The 19,688-nt window shown below is 37.1% G+C and overlaps 1 protein-coding gene across 2 annotated transcripts in view; it reads right to left on the bottom strand.

Moving 5' to 3' along the window:
* LOC112104824 (tudor domain-containing protein 3) overlaps positions 1–19,688 on the bottom strand; it is a 265,871-nt gene that overhangs the window by 49,376 nt on the left and 196,807 nt on the right. For both annotated transcript variants that reach the window (XM_024197380.3, XM_024197381.3), the window contains exon 11: positions 1,229–2,076. In XM_024197380.3, the coding sequence (XP_024053148.2) occupies positions 1,229–2,076 (848 nt within the window). The remainder of the gene's footprint in view (positions 1–1,228; positions 2,077–19,688) is intronic.

Genomic DNA, 19,688 nt, shown 5'->3' with positions numbered 1-19,688 from the left:
AATAACAAGCAATAAATTAATGTTCTTGCTTAGCACATTTTGCAAGTTCCTAACTATCCACAATCCAGCAATTCAAGCATCACACAATAAATACATTATTTTTCTCAAAAAATTCCATCTATAATCAGTGTACATGATGCATATGAACCAGTTCCAAATATGCACACATGCAACCCCCTATATTAACCTGTCTTCATGACTGAAAACATGTATGTATGAACATCTGACCATTTGTCTGAGTCATATAAGCCAAAGAGGCAGATTAAAAATAAAAAACCTTAGTTGCTCCTTTATTTAAAAGAAAAAAAATCACATTGTAAACGTTTCCAAAACTGCTCTGGCCACTTCCCACTCTGAACATTTATAAAGCGGAATGACTGCTTAAAATATTAAAATAATACAAATCACACCTGATAAAAAAAATAGACACATGAAATCATTAGAAATATTAGCTGTTAGATCAACAATGAAAAAAACACATAAAAAAACACATACAAGAATGTAGGTTTTTTTTTCAGATTATCAAAAAACTCGGGGGAGGGGGGATTAAAAAAACAAAAAAGATGGATGGCAATAGCTCTTGAGATCAACAATTGGGAAAAAAATAATGTAAAATGGCCGTAACAATGAGAAAAGAAAAGAAAATTTCTTCTCATAATAATAATAATTAGTAGGCATTGGAAACATTAAAAAGTTCAAATGAAACAAGGGAATATTTATACTTTTAAAGTCAAGACAACAAAATTGTTGGCTTTTTAACATGGACACAAATAATTAACCCATTCTAGAAATATTTCAGCTAATAAACGATCTCCTGGTGATGTAAAAAAGTCAAATAGTAGGGAGAATCTTCATAAAGTTTCCCTTCCCCAAGATGATGGGCATCGGGCATCATGGGAGGTGCACCCTTTCCCCGATCAATGTGATCTTCACCTATATCAAGAAGGGCCGCAGGCTGCTGCTCCTACTACCAAAAATGTCATCTGATCACCATAAAGATCACTCTGGAGAGCAAGGAATTCAGTTCCCCTTCCCCGAGACTTAGTACACCATGTACCTCATGTGTGCAGCCCTAGGTAACAAGATACTAGCTCAAGTAAGAAATCTCACACACACACACACACACACACACACACACTCACTCTCTTTGTGGCAGCACATTAAAGCCACCATCCCTTTTGTTTTTCAAGATACAATTTACAGTTTTTCCTACTTGACTGGGGCATACCTTGTTGTCTTCCCAATAAAGAGCAAAACATTCATCCCTTGGCCTCCAGCTTTTACCATACTCCACAGGAATAGATGGTTCCAATATTTTTTCTGGTTTGATGGGCCCAGATCTCCTTTTGGGACCAGCATTATAAAACAACATTTTGTCTTCAAATGGTGGAACAACATTGGGTCCTGGTGACTTAATAGGTCCTACTCGTCTTCCTTTCTGTGGATATTCAGTATCTCCATTTGATAAAGCATTAAAACTATCAGTTCTAATAGGATTCTGGTAGTCAATATTCATACCAAAATGTTGCTCATTTTTTAAACTGAACGTTTCATTACTTATTGTTCGTGTTTTCCTGTCATAAAAATTGTCAGGATTATGTATTTGGTTTTCCTTTTTTCCTCGTTTCTGATTATTATTATCTATGGTATCTTGAACACTGGAATTCTCTCTCAATTCCATGAATGCAGCCCCTTTTCCTAGTCTGTTTTGCATAGCATTATCCCTCTTTTTAAAAGAAACATCACTCTGGTGAGTGGCTGCGGGATAACCAATATCCTTTAGCCTATCATTCCTTGGATAAGGTCTATCACACTTATTTTTATCCTCAGTCCATTGCTCTGGTCCTAAAGAGCTGTGTTTTTCAGGACCTCTGTTTCTTGGTAAGCCACTACCTTCCAAAACCTGTCTTGAATTCTGAATGTCCCTTTGAAAACGAGGGGGTTTCTCATTTCTTGGCTGTCTAGTATCATTTCGAGAAAGATGTCTTGGATGGTTGTAGTCTTTTATGCCATTCTGCTCTATATTGAGCACTCTGTGTTGTACTTGATGCTGTGGATGAGACTGTGATTTTGGTTCTACAAAGAAAAAGAACACAGTGTTTCAATTACTGGCACAATTAATTTGTGGCACAAACAATTTACTTCACATACAAAGAATGAGTTTTAAGAAATAACATGTCAGACACCAAAAGATACAGCAGTTCTATGATTAGTTTAGAAAAACAAGTGGCGTTCACCCATGTGGTGTGGCAATGGAATAGTACACCATGTTTAACAGGGACAGAACTAGGTTTGAACTTGAGATTATCATTCCCAAAGCCAGGGGAAAATATGTACCATACTCTGTGGTACTTCCATCAAAACACCTACTCACATGAAAGTGTGGGTAAGAGATCTGCAGGAAGCTACTCATTTTTCCCCAAAGGCAACTTGCTTGAACAACTGCCACTTTAAGGGGTGTGTGTGTGTGGGGGGGGGAATAAAGCTTCCAGCGTGGAGAAAAGGAAGGGGAGAACTCAAAGAAAAAAACAGAAGATTTCTAATTTAAATTAAGGCTTCCAAATTCAGAGCACGATGTAGATGATCTCAGACATACTCTAGATACAACAAGGTGAGTTTGAGAACGTAAGAATGGCCATACTGGGTCAGACCAAAGGTCCATCTAGCCCAGTATCCTGTCTTCTGACAGTGGCCAATGTCAGGTGCTCCAGAGGGAATGAACAGAACAGGTAATCATCAAGTGATCCATTCCCTCATTCCCAGCTTCCGGCAAACAGAGGCTAGGGACACCATCTTCTCTTAACCTCTTCTCTTTGGCAGCAAATGGGCACAGGTACAGTATATGAAAAATGGATAGTAACTAAACCTTTAAATGGGACGTACCAGGGAGACCTTCTTATGAAAAAGTCAGTGAGCTAACTAGAAAGTTTACAAGCCTCAGAGACTAGGAGGTAATACTAAAGCTTTTATCTGCTTATGCCATCTTTTCAATATTTAATCTTGTCTGTTCCCTACCCCCAATTCACAAACATGGCAGGAAGATTCCAACAAGACAGCAATACCATTCCTGGGTCACTTTTGCTGGAAAACATTTGAAAATAAGGTGCATTTCGTGCTTTCCGTATGTTTTTAATAGCGATCTTTCATGTTGGCTTTACATTTGCAAAAATATTCTTAAATGTTATTCCAAAATTACATAGAACAGAATAAATTGGAAAATAGCAATGAAATTATGTGAGAAAAAATATTTATAAACAGACATGTACAAATAAGGAAAGAGCCATACAAATAAAAAAAATAAAAAATAAAATGACATTACCAGAGAAGTGCCAAAATAGACCTTGAGTCAGCAAGGGAAGTAAGCATTTCAATGGCCCCACTGACTTCAGTGGGACTAATCATGTGTTTAAAGTTAACACATGCTTATTACCTTGCTGAATCAAGTCTATATCAAGTACTAGCAGCTAATAGTTGAGAATTATAATTGTAAGTCAAATTACACAGAACACTACAAAAACACATTGTGTAAGTAAATGTATTATCCTTCAGGGTAACCTCTTTTTTTCTGGACAATTATTTAGTGATATTAATCACAATTCATTGCACATGTCCCTGCAGAAAATGATCAAAAGGAGCAAACTGAGTATAAAAATTTGGAACCACTGCTTATGTTATTTTATAGTCAGATGTACGTCACTTAGTCCAATAAAACTATTTACGAAAAAACGGACTTTCACTGGGAATTGGGTTCTTGAAAACCTCTAATGTCAACTTTTTTACTTAGTCTTATGAAAAGGGTATAAAGCATTTTTATTAGCAACACTTTTTAGCAAGTTTTAAGACCATTCTTCCTTCTCAAGTAGTCTTTTCAAGTTTAATAGAGCTATTCACACTGTTCATTTTGAGATACAACAGTACAGAATAATTGTAAAAAGTAAAGGCAAATTCTGTCCTCAATATACTCATTTGCAACTCTCCCGAAGTTAATGGGAGTTGCAGCTGTGTACCTCAAGTTAGAATTCGGTCTCAAGTTAACACATTGTACCATGTAGCCATAGGTGTCAGTGGAATCTGGTGCTTATGCTGAGCTCTGAGACCCTCCCACCTTGCAGGGTCCTAGAGCTGAGGCTGCAGCCCAAGCCTGGATGTCTACAGTGGAGTTTAACCTGCAGTCTGAGCCCCATGAGCCTGAGTCAGCTGACACACGCCAGCCCTGGGTGTCTAACTGCAGTATAGACATACGCAAGCAGTCCAGAATACCTGCAATTCCTTTAGGGGTTTATCAAGGGCTTAATGTGGGGTACATTGATCTAAATCAAGCCTATTTAAATCAGTGATTTAATTAATGATTTAAATCACCAAGTGGAAGGCCTAAATTTAAATAATTAATTGTCATCAATTTTTCCATTTGTACTTTAGTTATTCTCTAAAGAAAGGTGCATTCTCACTAGCTGATATAATCATTAAACATGTTGATTTGTAACTAAATAGAGCATTTACACTAGATTTGGTGCATCTTTTTGCTACCTAGGAGGGTACACTAGAATGATATATATTTATTTAAGCAATTATATAGCTTAATATTTTCAGGTTCTTATTAACTGTATATTTTTAGTATGAACTTCTGTTGGTGAAAGAGACAAGCTTTTGAACTACATAGAGTTCTTCTTCAGCTCTGTGTAGCTCAAAAGCTTGTCTCTTTTGCCAAGAGAAGTTGGTCCAATAAAATATATCATCTCACCCACCTTGTCTCTCTTATATCCTTAGACTAATACAGCTACAACAACACTGCAAACATTTTTAGTATGTTAGAAAATGCTGAATGATATATTCCTTATTTACCAGATAATTAAGTTTTTGCACATGATTTGTATTAAGCTTCATTAGAATGGTAACCGGAATTTAATTAAACACACAAAGCCGCGTATAAGTTTTATTTGTATTAAACAAAACAATCTTAAAAGGTTTTGGATACAAAAACTTCTTTTATCTAAACATGTTTCACAATTACAACTAAATGATTTATTAAATGAAGGATTAACTATAGTCAGTGAATTAAACTGAGTATTTCAGGTCAGCCTGGGAAAATTTTCAAATATGCCTAACTGAAAGTGACTGGAGCTTAAGTTCCTAGTCACACGTAAGTCTCTTGAAAATGAGACTGCCTCCTAAATTATTTAGGCTGACCTACTGTGCCATATTTATAAAACTTGACCTGAAAAGTCAGATGTTTTCCCCTGATTCTTTAATTATATAGAAAAGCAGCCTTTAATTCAAAGTTTCTGATACAGGCTTATGGAGTCAGCATATTTTTTTATTTACATATTTTAAGAGATTATACGTAGTTTAGGCCTTAACATATTGTGACATTGTCTAATTAAAATATAACCATGCAAACCATTGTTGCTACCACTGTTATATAATTGCAACAAACCTTATACAAAATGTAACACATGGCCAGAAAGGGTTAAGCATCTTGCAGGCTAAATGACCCAAAGCCAAACATTAAAGACATGTTAGAAAGTATGTGCATGGTAATTAGGGCCATTCTCTGCTAGACAGGCTAGAACTTTGAAGTGCAAACCTGTATTGTTAGAGAATTGGTGATATTAATTGTATGTGTTTAATTATAGCTGGTTAAATGTTTGCCATGTAAACAGACAGTTCCTGTCTGTCACTATAGCTGTTGATTCAGAGATCATAGGGGGATATTAACATTTAGATGAATGTTGGGTGCAGTAATGTCATTGTCTATGTGTCTCTTTAAAGTTTGTGATAAACTCCTTAATGGATAAATTATTTATGTTAATCCATGTAGTTAATTACCGGTGAGGTTTAGGAAACAGAAGGTTACATCAAAAGCCTATTGTTCACCCAGGACTGTATGGTCAAGTGGCTGCTAGAAAACTGTATAAAAGACCCTTGGGTCCTGATTCTGTCATCTCAGATCTGCTTGATGCGTCAATGCAGGGGAAGCTTAAACCACAAGGTTGAGATCCCAGTTCTAACTGGACCACCCTGAATATAATTTGGACTATAACCTATGGACCAATTCTGAAATAACTCTTTGCAACTACAAAGCTCACCATCTCTGCTATGAATCTAAACCTCAATATTGTACTCATGTCTGTATGTATACTGATCTTTTAACCAACACTCTCTTTTCTTTTTTAATAAATTTTAGTTTAGTTAATAAGAATTGGCTGTATGCGTGTATTTGGGTAAGATCTGGAATATTCATTAGCCTGGGAGGTAATGTGTCAGATCCGTTGGGATTAGTAGAACTTTCTTATATGATGAATAAGATTTTCAGAAATCCTCATCATATTTGACTTGGGTGTCTGGGTGGAGGCCTGAGGCTTGGTGACTTTAAGGGAACTGTGTTGTTGGCTTCTGGGTAGCCAGAGAGGTATTATAGAAGTTGTTTTGTGCTGGTTTGGTAAATCTACGTATTGGAATAGCCACCAGCTTTGGGGATTGTCTGCCCCATTCTTTGCAGTTCACCCTAATTGAGTGAACTCAGTAGGCTCCCCTGGGACTCCAGTCACACATATTGTATATTAAATTGAGATTTCATTTTAAAAAGTTTTTAAAAAGAAAATCTCATATTATAATTTAAACAATTTAAAAAAAATCCAATTAAAATGAAAAAAATCCTTTTTTTGTTTGTTTTTAAAAACAATCATTGATTTTTCTCCACCCTGGTATAATGACAGTCATTTTTCATATTCCATAAATGAAAACATTATATTTACAATTTATTTTGATGTGAAAATAATATATTACTTAGTGTATAAACTGTCACTCAAAGTAAGTGATAGATTAAACTAAATCTGGATATAATACGTTTTTGAAGAGCATTTGGAGTGCATATTGGTAACATAATTTCCCATGATTTGAGGACACTTCCTATTAAACTGATGACAGTCAGCTATTAAACAGACCGGTTTGCCTTGAGGCACATCAGAGGCATATATTTATGTCTGCATAAAAACCTGGAGGAGATTTTTATATTCAACTCCTGTATCTGTTTTAGGGATGGGCAGAAATTCTATAATGGTGAATTTTCAAAATAATTTTTAAAGTAGTCATTCTGAAAAAGAAGACTGTTAATTTATTGTATAGTCTGTTCGTATCTTACATAACAGTATCTGATGTAATTACTATAAATTTAATGTTTTAAATTTATAAAACAGGTGTTTTTTGAGTTTACTTGCTGTGGATTTAAATTTTTAAGTATCTGGAAACACTGTTGTTGTTTTGTCATTTTCTGAAAACTTTCTGCCAATTATGAAATTATTTTGGTGGGGGTTGCAGTTTAAGGCCACAAGCAAGCAAGGCACTTAAGTATATGCTAACAAATATAGAAGGTTTATTACCCAAAGTAAGAAATGTACAATAAAGAATCAGTAGCATGCCACATGCTAGATTTGAATAATGCAATTCTGCTACAAAGCCACCATATAACTTCATATAATTAACAATCCCTGAACAGCAAAGTAACCAGCAGCAAAACAGCTGGGATGTTGCAGGGCATAGGCATGGTGTAAGTATCTCACACACAGATCTGCCCTGTAACTTCCTACATTACATTTGGATCTTGGCAGCCCCTTGCTTTCATTTGAAGGGATTCATATTTTTAAGAGAGCCAAAAAATTTGAGAGGAAGTAAAAACAAACAAACAGAGAAGTCCATTTAATAGATGACCGAGATGCATGATGCAGCATCAGGTATAACAGATATATATGTGGGCATAAACACACAAATGTAATCATAAAAATTATTTCAGGATAATATTATAAAACTCCAAAAATATTAAGCACACAGTTCTGGATGTCATGTAATAAAAAAATTACACTTTGGGTCTATATTTAAAAGAAGTATAATCTGTGTCTTTTTTCCAGCCATCTGAATATGTCCCACATCTAAATATACTGTGTAATGAATTCCAAATTGTTTAAAGTTTAGAGAATGCTCAAGGGTATAAAAATGCAAGGGCTCAATCTTGAACCACCTTTAATACCCATGGAAAGGAGTAACAGGGCATTAGGCACCCCATTATTTCCTTCAGATTGGAACCCATACCACTAGTCTGTGCCAGGTGGGGAGAGCAGCTGCTGTGGGGCCCATCATGCTCTCTACCACACAACTGAGCAGGGAATGGGAAGGCGGGGAGAAAGAGAAGGCAGTCTTGACTCTGCCCCCTCAATATGGATGAGTTGCTGTGCAGGTATAAATAATGCGCTATCATTACGGGGCTGATAAAGCTTACTTCCAGTAGGGGAATAAGAGAGAGCAGGAATTGTGACACTGTGGACATTCATTTGATCCCGGGGAACACTATTATATATAATTCCACAAACTATAAATAAATAAATATATGGAGATATAGAACTGGAAGAGACACCGAAAGGTCATCGAGTCCAACCCCCTGCTTTCACTAGCAGGACCAAGTACTGATTTTTGCCCCAAATCCCTAAGTGGCCCCTCAAGGATTGAACTCACAACACTAAGCTATCCCTCCCCTTGCTTCAAGTGTTTTTCCCCCTGTTACTGATTTCAATTTAAAGGAATAGTTACAGAACATTACTATTTCAGATAATGCTTCCATTCATTTTTTTTAAAATCAAGATCGATTTTAAGGTCAAGAGAAGGAATTTTTAATGATTTAAAATTCAAATTATCTGTAAAGATAATTGCCTGTCTAGAAGATAACGTTCGTTTAAAAGACAGACACTTCATTTCTGAGGTGTGCAATTACCCTCCATCCCACAGAGGAGCAAAAAGATTCAGAATAGCATAACAGTGATGCAGAAAATAGAATCTTTTAGTAGAATGATTTTGGCAGCATGCTTGGAACTTGACACAGCTAAATATGTCCAAAATTAAGTTCTTGGAGGAACTCACGTAACAACCTTTTTTCACACATCACAAACTTTAGAAGCAAGGTAACAAAGTTGGGAAACCATTGGCCTAACACAGAGGTCGGCAACCTCTGGCACGCGCCTCGCCAGGGTAAGCACATACCTCGGCCTGCGCCACTTCCTGCAGCCCCCATTGGCCCGGAGCGGCGATCCGCGGCCAGTGGGAGCCGCGATCAGCCGAACCTGCGGATGCGGCAGGTAACAACTGGCCCAACCCGCCAGGGTGCTTACCCTGGTGAGCCGCGTGCCAGAGGTTGCCAACCCCTGGCCTAACATATTGGAGAACAATGTGTTTCTAACATAAGTGCTATTGAGTAGCAGAACAGGGGGTGGTACTAACAGATAAAAATGTTATTGTTTTTATCACGGTATCAAAGAAATTAGCATAATTTAAAAAGATTATTTGGATTCCCATTCCACTTTGCCTATGGAATAATTAGATCCTTTAACAGTGCATGAAGATCCTCTGCTACTAAAACTTGACAATCTGGATCTGTTAGAATTAGGGTTCAGTTCAATACAGAAAATACAAACTGGCTCTTCTTTTCTATGTATATTTACTGTGACCCACAAGGGGCCTTTATAAAAATGCCCTATACTGTTACATTGAGAGAATCAAAATGTAAAACTATAAGTCTTACAACCGCATTTAATTACAGGGGACAAACATATATTAGTGAAGTAACATCTATTGGACTAAATATACTTCATAGCCTGGACCTAGCAAGAGGGTATTAATGAATTTATTGTGCAATGTTTGACATCATCAGTTATATACAGAAAAAATATAGATTATAAGTGAAGTCTACCTGCCTTGTCATTCAGTGTCGAAGAATTTTGAGATAGGGTTAAATTTGCATAAAGGTTATAGTGTTTCAATAAATTTGGGCTATGTAAATTGGTCACTAAATAGGTGCAAGTATTCTATGCATCCCTTAACAGAAAAAAACTTAGCACTAATGGATGCTGGTCAAAGGTTTTCTTTTTATGCAGAGGTGGCAGACAGGGATGTCCCTTGTTTCCACTGCTTTTTGCCCTCTCCAGTGAACCACTAACTAAAGCTCTCAGGAAAGCAATAGATTTCCATAGGATAGCAAAAACACAAAACTAAATTTGGCATTTTATAGAGATGACATGCTGTTTTGTCACAAAAACAGACACATCAGCCCGGTTATTATTATTATAACTGGAAGTTTGGGAAAATGGTTTGGAAAAATTTCCATTTCAAAATTAATTATATGCCAGAAGGCTTTTATCTTCTGCCAAGTAGTTTTAAGGAAGTCAACTGGCATTTCCCTTTTAAACTGTCAGTCAATTATTTTACTCCTTTAGGCCTCTATACATCTGTGACCTTAAGAAGATTACATGGAAAAAAACGTACTCCCTTTTTTAAAGGAATCAGCAGGAACTTGTTGAGTAGGAAATACCAGCCAGTGCTATTTAATAAAATCAATTTTATTTAGGGAATGGTGTTTTGCAATATATAAAGATGTTATTTCTAATTTTCTGAATATAAATTAAGCAATTGGAAATGTATCTGTGTATTTCATTTGGCACAAAAAATAAAGGGAAGTTGCTATTTTGTAATTGCAGACTAAGATTTACAAAAGATTAATTGACCTCTTAGAACCTTGAAGTAACACGCAATGGATATGAACTGGAGGGAAATATATATATATGTAATAAATAAATAAATAAATATATATTTATATATATTTTGGTTCAGTGTAACAGATGAAAGTAAGTATAGTAAAGTAAATAATTAAAGAGACATTAACAAAATAAAAAAAAAATTCCTTACCTATCCTACCAATGTCAATGTACAGTGTTAAAGCTTTGAGTATATCCAGTTTAATTTTTACCAATAATGCTGAATTACCTTTTGCATTTCACTCATTTAGGAAAATAAAAATAGATCACGCCATCAATTTCACTTTTGTTTGTAGGCAGTTTCACTTTTTGTTTTTCATGTATTAGTACCATGCTGCAATGCTTTTGGTACAAATGCTGCACTGGAGTATTTAAGTCCAAATAAGAAAAAAATATTTTTTGATTCATAGAAATGTTGCAATCAGGAAGTTTGGTTGTTATTGTGGGGAGAAGGGTGGTATTCTTTGTACCTGCCCCCGCTCCAAATCATAAATTTTGTCAATAATACCAAAACCTACATTTAGGTGTTAATTGGATTGAATTGAAGCAGGGAGACAATTTTTTTAAATTACATTTTTCTATTCCGCCCTGACAAACGAAATGCACAAATTCATTTATAAAATTTTACCTTATTTTGAAAATGTATATGGAACAATAACAATGACACATTTTACCTTTGTCTAGAATAGGAAATGAGGCTGTTGAGGATGTGAAACATTAACTAACCTTAACTTTTCTCGAGTGTAAAAATGAAGGTCAGTACCTTCTACCCTATATCTGACTTCAGTCAAGTAAACTGAAGATGAAAGGTACATAGACTTGTGTATGCTGTGGAAAATGTTGTGATTAGCCTGGGGTTAGGAAACTCATATTAGTTAACCCTGGCCTAACCTCAAATTATTTTCCTAACCTAGACAAAGCCTTTGAGAAACACTATAATGACAGTTACTTTACATAGAAGTTAGATACAGAGTAGCAAATAATAAGATATATAAATATATATAATATAAATATATAAATATAACAACATATAAAATGCAGCTAGTAGCTCTTCTATAATGTGGGTCTATTAAAAATTCTAGGAACATACATACACATTTTATTTAATTGTAGAAATAGAATGTTAGCATATTTAATTATATTTAAATCATCATAGCAGAATGGAAAATTTTGTTCTTACCAGGTGATTTTATGGTGAGCTGATATTTCCACAGTAAGATTAATATTAAATATTTTGATTTCCATCTGAGATTTCTTTAATAATTACTGCATAGTTTAGCTACCTATCTTCATCCCCTCTTTTGATTGCAAAAATCCTTAAATCACACTAAATTATTAGTCCAAAAATGTCTCAAAGTAATCACCTTGATGAGTCTTATGAATTTGGTATCTTTCCCTTGCACAGTATTGAAACTGCCTTTTTGTATATTCATCCCTTCTGGCTCTGCCCTCTCTCGCATCATCTTCTTTTCATCAATGCTATACTTGATACTCCACTCGATAGTAAAAACCATAATAGCTTGTTTCATCACCTCATAGTTCACTGAAGCTTTGGGCACCTTGTGATATTTGTTTTACTCCAACTTAGTTATCATAGTTTAGGGCAACTGTATATCTATTTCCCCCTCATGGTCCAGCAAGGGTAACCATTTTAGGCTTATGGTTCCTCAGTTATCTTCTCTCTCTGGTGGAGACCCATGTCTCTTTCTTTTCTGACTGGGGTTTTCCAGGCTGTACATCTCCCTGCCTACACTGAGTTCCTCAGCATGCCAGACTGCCAAAATGGTCACACTTGTAAGTTACCACACGGTCCTTTCTATGCAAGTACATTTGTTCCTGAGGTAAAAGCATTACAGAGAAAACATTAAAAACAACAGAACCTACATGCTTGCTAATAAACTTACCAGAGATCACCCCAACTCCAACAATGGCTCTGGCAGATGTCAATCCTTTCAACCCCACCCCTCCACTTGGACAGAAGAGCCTGTCTTTTGCAGGATCAGAAAGGAGGCCTTGAGTCAGTTTAAACTCAGACTATTAATCCAGAAGTCCTTTCTTTGTCTGTTGGCCTCTGGAGAATCCAGTCTGAACCATTACATGCAAATGTCTCCAGGTGCTGGTACCTCTCTGACGTGTTACAACCTGAGTGACTTTGCTTAATCATCGCCCACTGTTCTTAATTCCTGGAGTAGCTGTGATTACCCTATTCCATGGAATTTTCAGACAATCCCCTGGCCCACAATGATACATAAACTTAATATAGTTAAGATCTCCCAAACACATTACAAGAAACTGCCATATCAGTCACATTAGGCATCAAATATTTTTATGACGGTTAATGGACACTAATTTCTGCTTAGGAAGATAGGGTAGGAAAGCCCTCTTGTACCAATTTTTCTGTCCACAGACATATCAAGTCACTATGTAAGGAAAAGGAAAGTGAAGATCTGCCCAGAAAGAAAATGTTCTCCCAGATAATAATTTAGTGGCCTGACCATCCTTTAAAAAAAAAAAAAAAAAAAAAAAAAAAAAGAGTGCTTCAGGAATGCATACTTAGAGTACTGGTAAGAGAATTAAGAAAATACTATAATTTACCATCATCACTATGGTTTTTATTGGTGGTCTGTATTTTCATATCAATAATAATCCCTGAAAGAAATATTTCTTTACCCCTAGCACTCACATAATCACCTGCTTTCTTTTAGACCCGATTACAGTACTCCTGTTCCAGTTCATAATTACAGGTAATGCTTTCTGTTACATTTCACCGCTATCGTAATCCATTCCCAAGTCCACAGAATCCAATGCTTATAACCCTTGACCTCCTGCCAAAATATGGGATACATCAGAGGTCGGCAACCTCTGGCACACAGCTCGCCAGGGTAAGCACCCTTGCGGGCCGGGCCAGTTTGTTTGCCTGCTGTGTTGGCAGGTTCAGCCGATTGCAGCTCCCACTGGCTGCGGTTCGCCGCTCCAGTCCAATGGGGGTGGCAGGAAGCCGCGGCCAGCACATCCCTCAGCCCACGGTCTGGAAAACATACCTTATAGTGGGAGAGTAAAAAAGCTCAATCTATTTAGCTTGTCTAAGAGAAAGTCAAAAGGAGGCTTGATCATAGTTGACAAGTACCTAACAAGGGAAATTGGTTTGTGACAACAGATAGCTCTCCATTCTTGCAAAAAAAGACATAAGATCCAGTGCTTGGAAGCTTAACCTAGACAAATTCAGACTAGAAATAAAGGTCCAAATTTTACTGTAATTAACCACTGGAACAATTTATCTTGGGACGTGGAGGATTCTCCATTACTTCAAGTCCTTAGCTCAACACTGGATATGTTTCTAAATGATATGCTATAGCTCAAATGTAAATTATGAAATTGATACAGAAGGACTGAGTGAGGTTCTTTGGTCCATAATATGTAGGAAGTCAGACTGGATCACCACAATTGTTTTAGGTAAGGGACCTCAATACTGATGCAGAAATTATATTAATACTTTTTTTATAACTTAATTGTCACCATACTTGCCTGGGTCTTGATTGAAGCATAAGGCATATTTATCATTACTTTAATACATATGGTGCTTTGGAAAAGGTACCTCAGATATATTTGTTTTTGTTTATTTAATTATATGAACTAGGGGCTGTCAATTAATCACAGTTAACTCAAGCAATTAGCACAAAACAAATTAACTAGATTAAAAAATAGCTGTGATTAATCACAGTTTTAATCACACTGTTAAAACTTAACAGAATACCAATTTAAATTTATTATAAATATTTTAGATGTTTTTCTACATTTTCAAATATATTTATTTAAATTACAATATAGAATATAAAGTGTATAGTGCTCACTTTATATTATTTTTTATTACAAAACTACTACTATTGGGTATGCTCAATAGGTTCCTGGTAGCTGGACTCAGGCTCCACTAAGGGCAACTAGTCAGGGCAACTGCTTTGCAAAAGGCCACGTCATCTGTGTGTGCTGGGAGAAGCTGGGCCACAGGAGCAGAGAGCAGGCTGTTTTCCCCTAACTCTGAAAAATTTTGCAGCAGCTTAATGATATTGTTAACACTCCAACAGGGAAGCCCTGGCAGTGTTAACTATAGAAAGGGAAAACTGGGAGAGAAAACTCATATATTTTATTTTAATTGTATACTTGGAATGTTATTTGATTTTAGTTAAATTCTCTCAACTAGTATGATTCACCAACCTTTTTTCTAATTTAAATGTAATGATGTCGAATGAGTCATTTATATTTTGCTATTCTCAGGTCGTATTTTTCTTGTAACAGGGTTTTTTAAATCTATATACCTAATCTGAGTGGTTGATTAATTAATTAGCTGACTAGCTAACAGAGTGATTTCAGCAGAGGTGGAGGAAGAGTCTGCATGGACTCCAGCTAAAGATTTCTACAGCAAGTGGAGGGAAGATGTTGTTGCAGTGCTTTTGGCTAAGCAGACTGTATAGATTTTGGTGATCAAAGACTGTAATTGAGACTCAGGTGAACTCAATTTAAGCTTTTGGGGACTTTGAGTTTCTTCTTGCTGTGTTTCTGTGGGGACTGGCCTGTTTAGATTTCATTTGGTTTTTTTATTTATGTTCATGTGTAACTGTGAAGATAATGTATGTGGATTATATGGTAGCCTTGTTATGTTGCAGAAATTAAATTATGTTTTATTATTATTATTATAATATCATTATAAGATGTTAGAAAATTGGTACTTAGGAATTAAGTTCATTCCTTTTGTTCTCTTTGGACTTGATTGAGCGGAGGTTGATCCTTGCTGAAAATCCTCGATGACTGAATTCTGGGTCTCCATATGCCTTTCTATGAAGTTGTTTTTAGGCACTAGGAGAAGAGCAATGAAGTAAATGCTAGCCCATCCAAAGGTTATAAAAGTTTAGTTATTGTGATTGATGCTTTGTATAGAATACTTGATAGGCATTTTAATTCCAAAACCTGCAACTGTTAATGCAATTTGGTCAAAAGGACTTCAAAAAGAAGTAATACTGAAGATGCTTATCAAACCATAAAAATCAAGGGGTAAGGTGGGCCTCTGTCATCTCCCACCTTTTGCAAGAAAAATCTCTGCTTGTGTGAAAACAAGTGTAGTTGGAAATGTTTTAAACCCTTTGTTGATTTCTTAAATGCTGAAATGGCAAACATCTTTGTGAAATGCATACTTACAAATATGTTAGCTAAATGCTAAGCTCCTAACATAATTCCTAATATCATTTCTATCTAAATAGTAAAATGCTTTATGCACCAATGTGGAATTTAATGATCTTGCTAAACTAAGTAATATTGTAAGAAGCCATTTAAGTATGGAATACGTACATTAATGGGGAATTAATTAATTATGAGCATTGTTCAAGCAACTATCTCTCCTATCTTAGAAAGAGAAGAAGTGTTTTCTCTCCAAAAATGTTATAAAGAACCAACTCCCATAACTATTTAAGCTAAAGACTCTTCAAGAATTATTGAATTTTTTAAAAAAGACTACAGAAATAAAAGATTTTCTACTATAAAGAATACTAGATTTCTTAAAAACAGAATTTCATTTCCTGTTGAACTCTAATAAAATAAAAGGACTATCTCAGAAAATGGACTGAATTAAAAGAGTTAAAACTAACTTTAAATGTTATCTGATGCTTTCCTGCCACAAGAAGAATAAAGGAAATTAGAAGAGTGTTGCACATTCATTAGGCAGACTGGTGCTATATTACATAATGTATTTTCTGCATTGGTCTGATTAATATTATTTTGTTCTCATATCCTATTAGTGAATCATTATTATTTTCTTAGGGTTTGTTTATGTTGAATTCCAGTTTATTGTATTCATAAGAGTTATTCCTGGTTACTCATAATAGTTGGCTGTAATGCAAGCAACCTACAGGCCTGTATCCTGTATGATTAGCTAGAGCAAGTCAGTATGAGTGTTTGTAACCTTTGGCATAAGTAAATGGCCTACCGGTTACCGATAACCGCAGGGCACACGCAGAACATGAAAGTCATGAGTTAAGCCAAAGGTAAAGGTTTCAGGAATGAGATAATTGATACTAATACGTATTAATACATCTCATAACATGTTAACCTACAGAGTAAGTGTACCTGAAGACTTACTTGGGTGAGGAAATAAGATTTGGGCATGGTAGGTTGGGCCTAGATTCCAACAGTGGGCAGTACCCTATACCTTATAGGGGACCCTATAAGCAGGCAAACAACCATGCCGGGGGGTCGCTTTTGCCTATCTTCTGTCAAGCTATCAGCTCAGCTTTGCACTACATCTTAGCTACTCAACACTCAACCTAATCCTACCAATTTGGGAAGCCTGGACCATCGAATTCATAGGGCATGCCAGAGACGAGGCTGGTCCTCTGTCTCCTACTATCAGGTCTTCACGGAAGAATGTGAGTATGCTAGTTTAAGTAGTCTTTTAGAATAGAGATGTTACCATCAGGGGTCACAGAATTGTATTTCTCCTTTGTGACTCTGTGTTTTGTAGCATGTATTCATTTTAATAAAGATCTTAACAATTTGGTATTCTCCTGAGTATAAGTGTCCTTGCCATACACCTCAAGAGTCCTCTCACAATACTGAACTCTCTGTGTTCTCTAACCCTGTAGCATGAATTGGGACAAGAACCTAAACTATCTTCTGATCAGATCAGTGGCGAGCCATAATAAACTAGGTCAACACTGGCAGACTACATATTCAGGAGCTGAAGGTGTCACTTAAGCCAACCCCCAAAGGAATGGAGTCAATGAAAGAATAATTTCAGCCATCTTGGAATCCAAACACTCCTGAAAGAAATAGGTTGTCCTCTCATTTTGTGAAAATAGGAAGAAGGGTATTAAAAAAAAAAAAAAAAACCCCTGGAATACCTATCTCAGATGCTCCTTGATACCATGCTCAAACACAGATGTTGGTTATCAATTTTTTCTGGCCATCTTCGCAAGAAAGCTGCCACAGACAGCTAAAAATGGACGCAAGAAGAGAGTACCCCCAGGAAAGCCTCCAAGACTTCACCATGGATTGGTGAGGGGAAGTTAATTAAGACACTGCCAAAGGATTAGATTTTAAAATTAGTGTAATAATTTTGTTGGGATATGGAAATGCTGTTGTAATTTAAGATACTAACTTTTCTCCTGTTAATCACCAAACGGTTAAACAATGTATTCCTGTGAAGAAGACAAGAGTTAAATATTGGTAAACAGAGAAACAGTGGTGTTTAATTGGATTTAAGAATTTTAATATTCATAACTGGCCTGCCTCAAGACAACTTCTTAAATGGCTCCCTCAAAGTAACTATTGAAATATTTTCTTCAATTTCATAGAATTTAGTTAAAATTGCTTATTTTGCCCTATTCTAAACTGTATACCAAACAGAGCCCACCTGCCCTTAAACAAATTATTTCGTCCCATTACAAACAGTTCAAGTATCTATGAGATATTAAACTGGACCCACAATAAATTTTGGAAACAATATACTTTGGATTTAATTTACTTAAAACACTGCATCTGCTCAACTGCACCACCGAAGCACTTTAACGAAGACTCTCTAAGCCAATGGGAGAGAGCTCTCCCATCAGCGTAGTTAATCGCCCCCTCCACCCCAATGAGAGGTGGTAGCTATGTTGGCGGTGAAGCTCTTCTGCCGTCTACACACGGAGGTGGGTTGGTATAACTACATTGCTCAGAGGTGTGGATTTTTCACACCCCTGAGTGATGTAGTTATATTGATATAGGTCGGAAGTGTAGACCACATCTAGGTATTTCTCAGAAAGTCACAACTTATTAAAGAGTGAGACAACACATCATTAATTCTCTCCATAGGCAATACAGCAATGTCCAGACTTTGTGTAAAATCAAAGCCTGAGAGAAAAGACAATTACCTGTTCTGTAACTGGTGTTCTTTGAGATGTGTTGCTCGTGTCCATTCCATATTAGGTGTGTGTGCTTGCCACATGCACCAGTGCTGGAAGTTTTTCCCTCAGTAGTATCCATAGGGGACCAGCTCTGGTGCCCTCTGGAGTGGCGTGCACATGCCGCGGTATAAGGGGCGCCGCCGGCTACCCCACCCTCAGTTCCTTCTTGCCAGAAACTCTGACAGTGGGGAAGGAGGGCGAGTCATGGAATGGACACGAGCAACACATCTCAAAGAACACCAGTTACGAAACAGGTAACCGTCTTTTCTTCTTCGAGTGCTTGCTCATGTCCATTCCATATTAGGTGACTCCCAAGCAGTACCAATGGAGGCGGGTAGGAGTTCATGGATGTGTAGATTGCAACACAGCTCTGCCAAACCTAGCATCATTTCTGGCCTGCTGAGTGATGGTGTAATGCACCATGAATGTGTGAACCGAAGACCATGTCGCGGCTCTGCAAATGTCTTGGATGGGAATGTGCACCAGGAAGGCTGCCGAGGACACCTGGGCTCTGGTCGAACAGGCCCTCACGATCAGTGGCAGTGGGACCTGTGCCAGCTTGTAACAGGTCCGGATGCAGGAGGTGATCCAGTTGGAAATCCTCTGCGAGGACACTGGAAGGCCCTTCATCTTGTCTGTTGTCATGATGAAGAGCTGGGTTGACCTGCGGAAGGGCTTGGTACGCTCCAGGTAAAACACCAGGGCACATCTAGCCTCCAGGACGTGCAGCTGACCTCTCTCACTAATGATGTGCGGCTTGTGACAAAACACTGGGAGGAAGATGTCATTGTTGACATGGAAGGAAGACATCATTTTCGTCAGAAAGGCCGGATGGGTCGCAGTTGAACTTTGTCCTTGTAGAATACCGTGTATGGCAGCTCTGATGTCAGGGCTTTAATCTCCGACACTCATCTCGCCGATGTTATCACCACAAAGAAAGTGACCTTCCATGACAGGTAGGAAAAGGAGCAGGAAACCATAAGCTCAAAGGGCGGGCCCATGAGCCTAGAAAGAATCAAGTTAAGGTCCCACTGTGGGACAGGACCCCGGACCAGCGCAAAGAGCCTCTCGAGGCCTCTAAGGAATCTGATCGACATATCATGCGAGAACACCATCTGACCTTGGATTGGAGGTGGAAAGCAGAGATGGCCGCAAGGTGCAGGCTGATGGAAGAGAAGGCCAG

Source organism: Terrapene carolina, unplaced genomic scaffold (assembly GCF_002925995.2).
Source record: "Terrapene carolina triunguis isolate 2854851 unplaced genomic scaffold, T_m_triunguis-2.0 Scaffold17, whole genome shotgun sequence".
NCBI lineage: Eukaryota > Metazoa > Chordata > Testudines > Emydidae > Terrapene > Terrapene triunguis.
The sequence above is the reverse complement of the archived record's forward strand: the minus strand, read 5'-3'. Positions and strand labels throughout refer to the sequence as shown.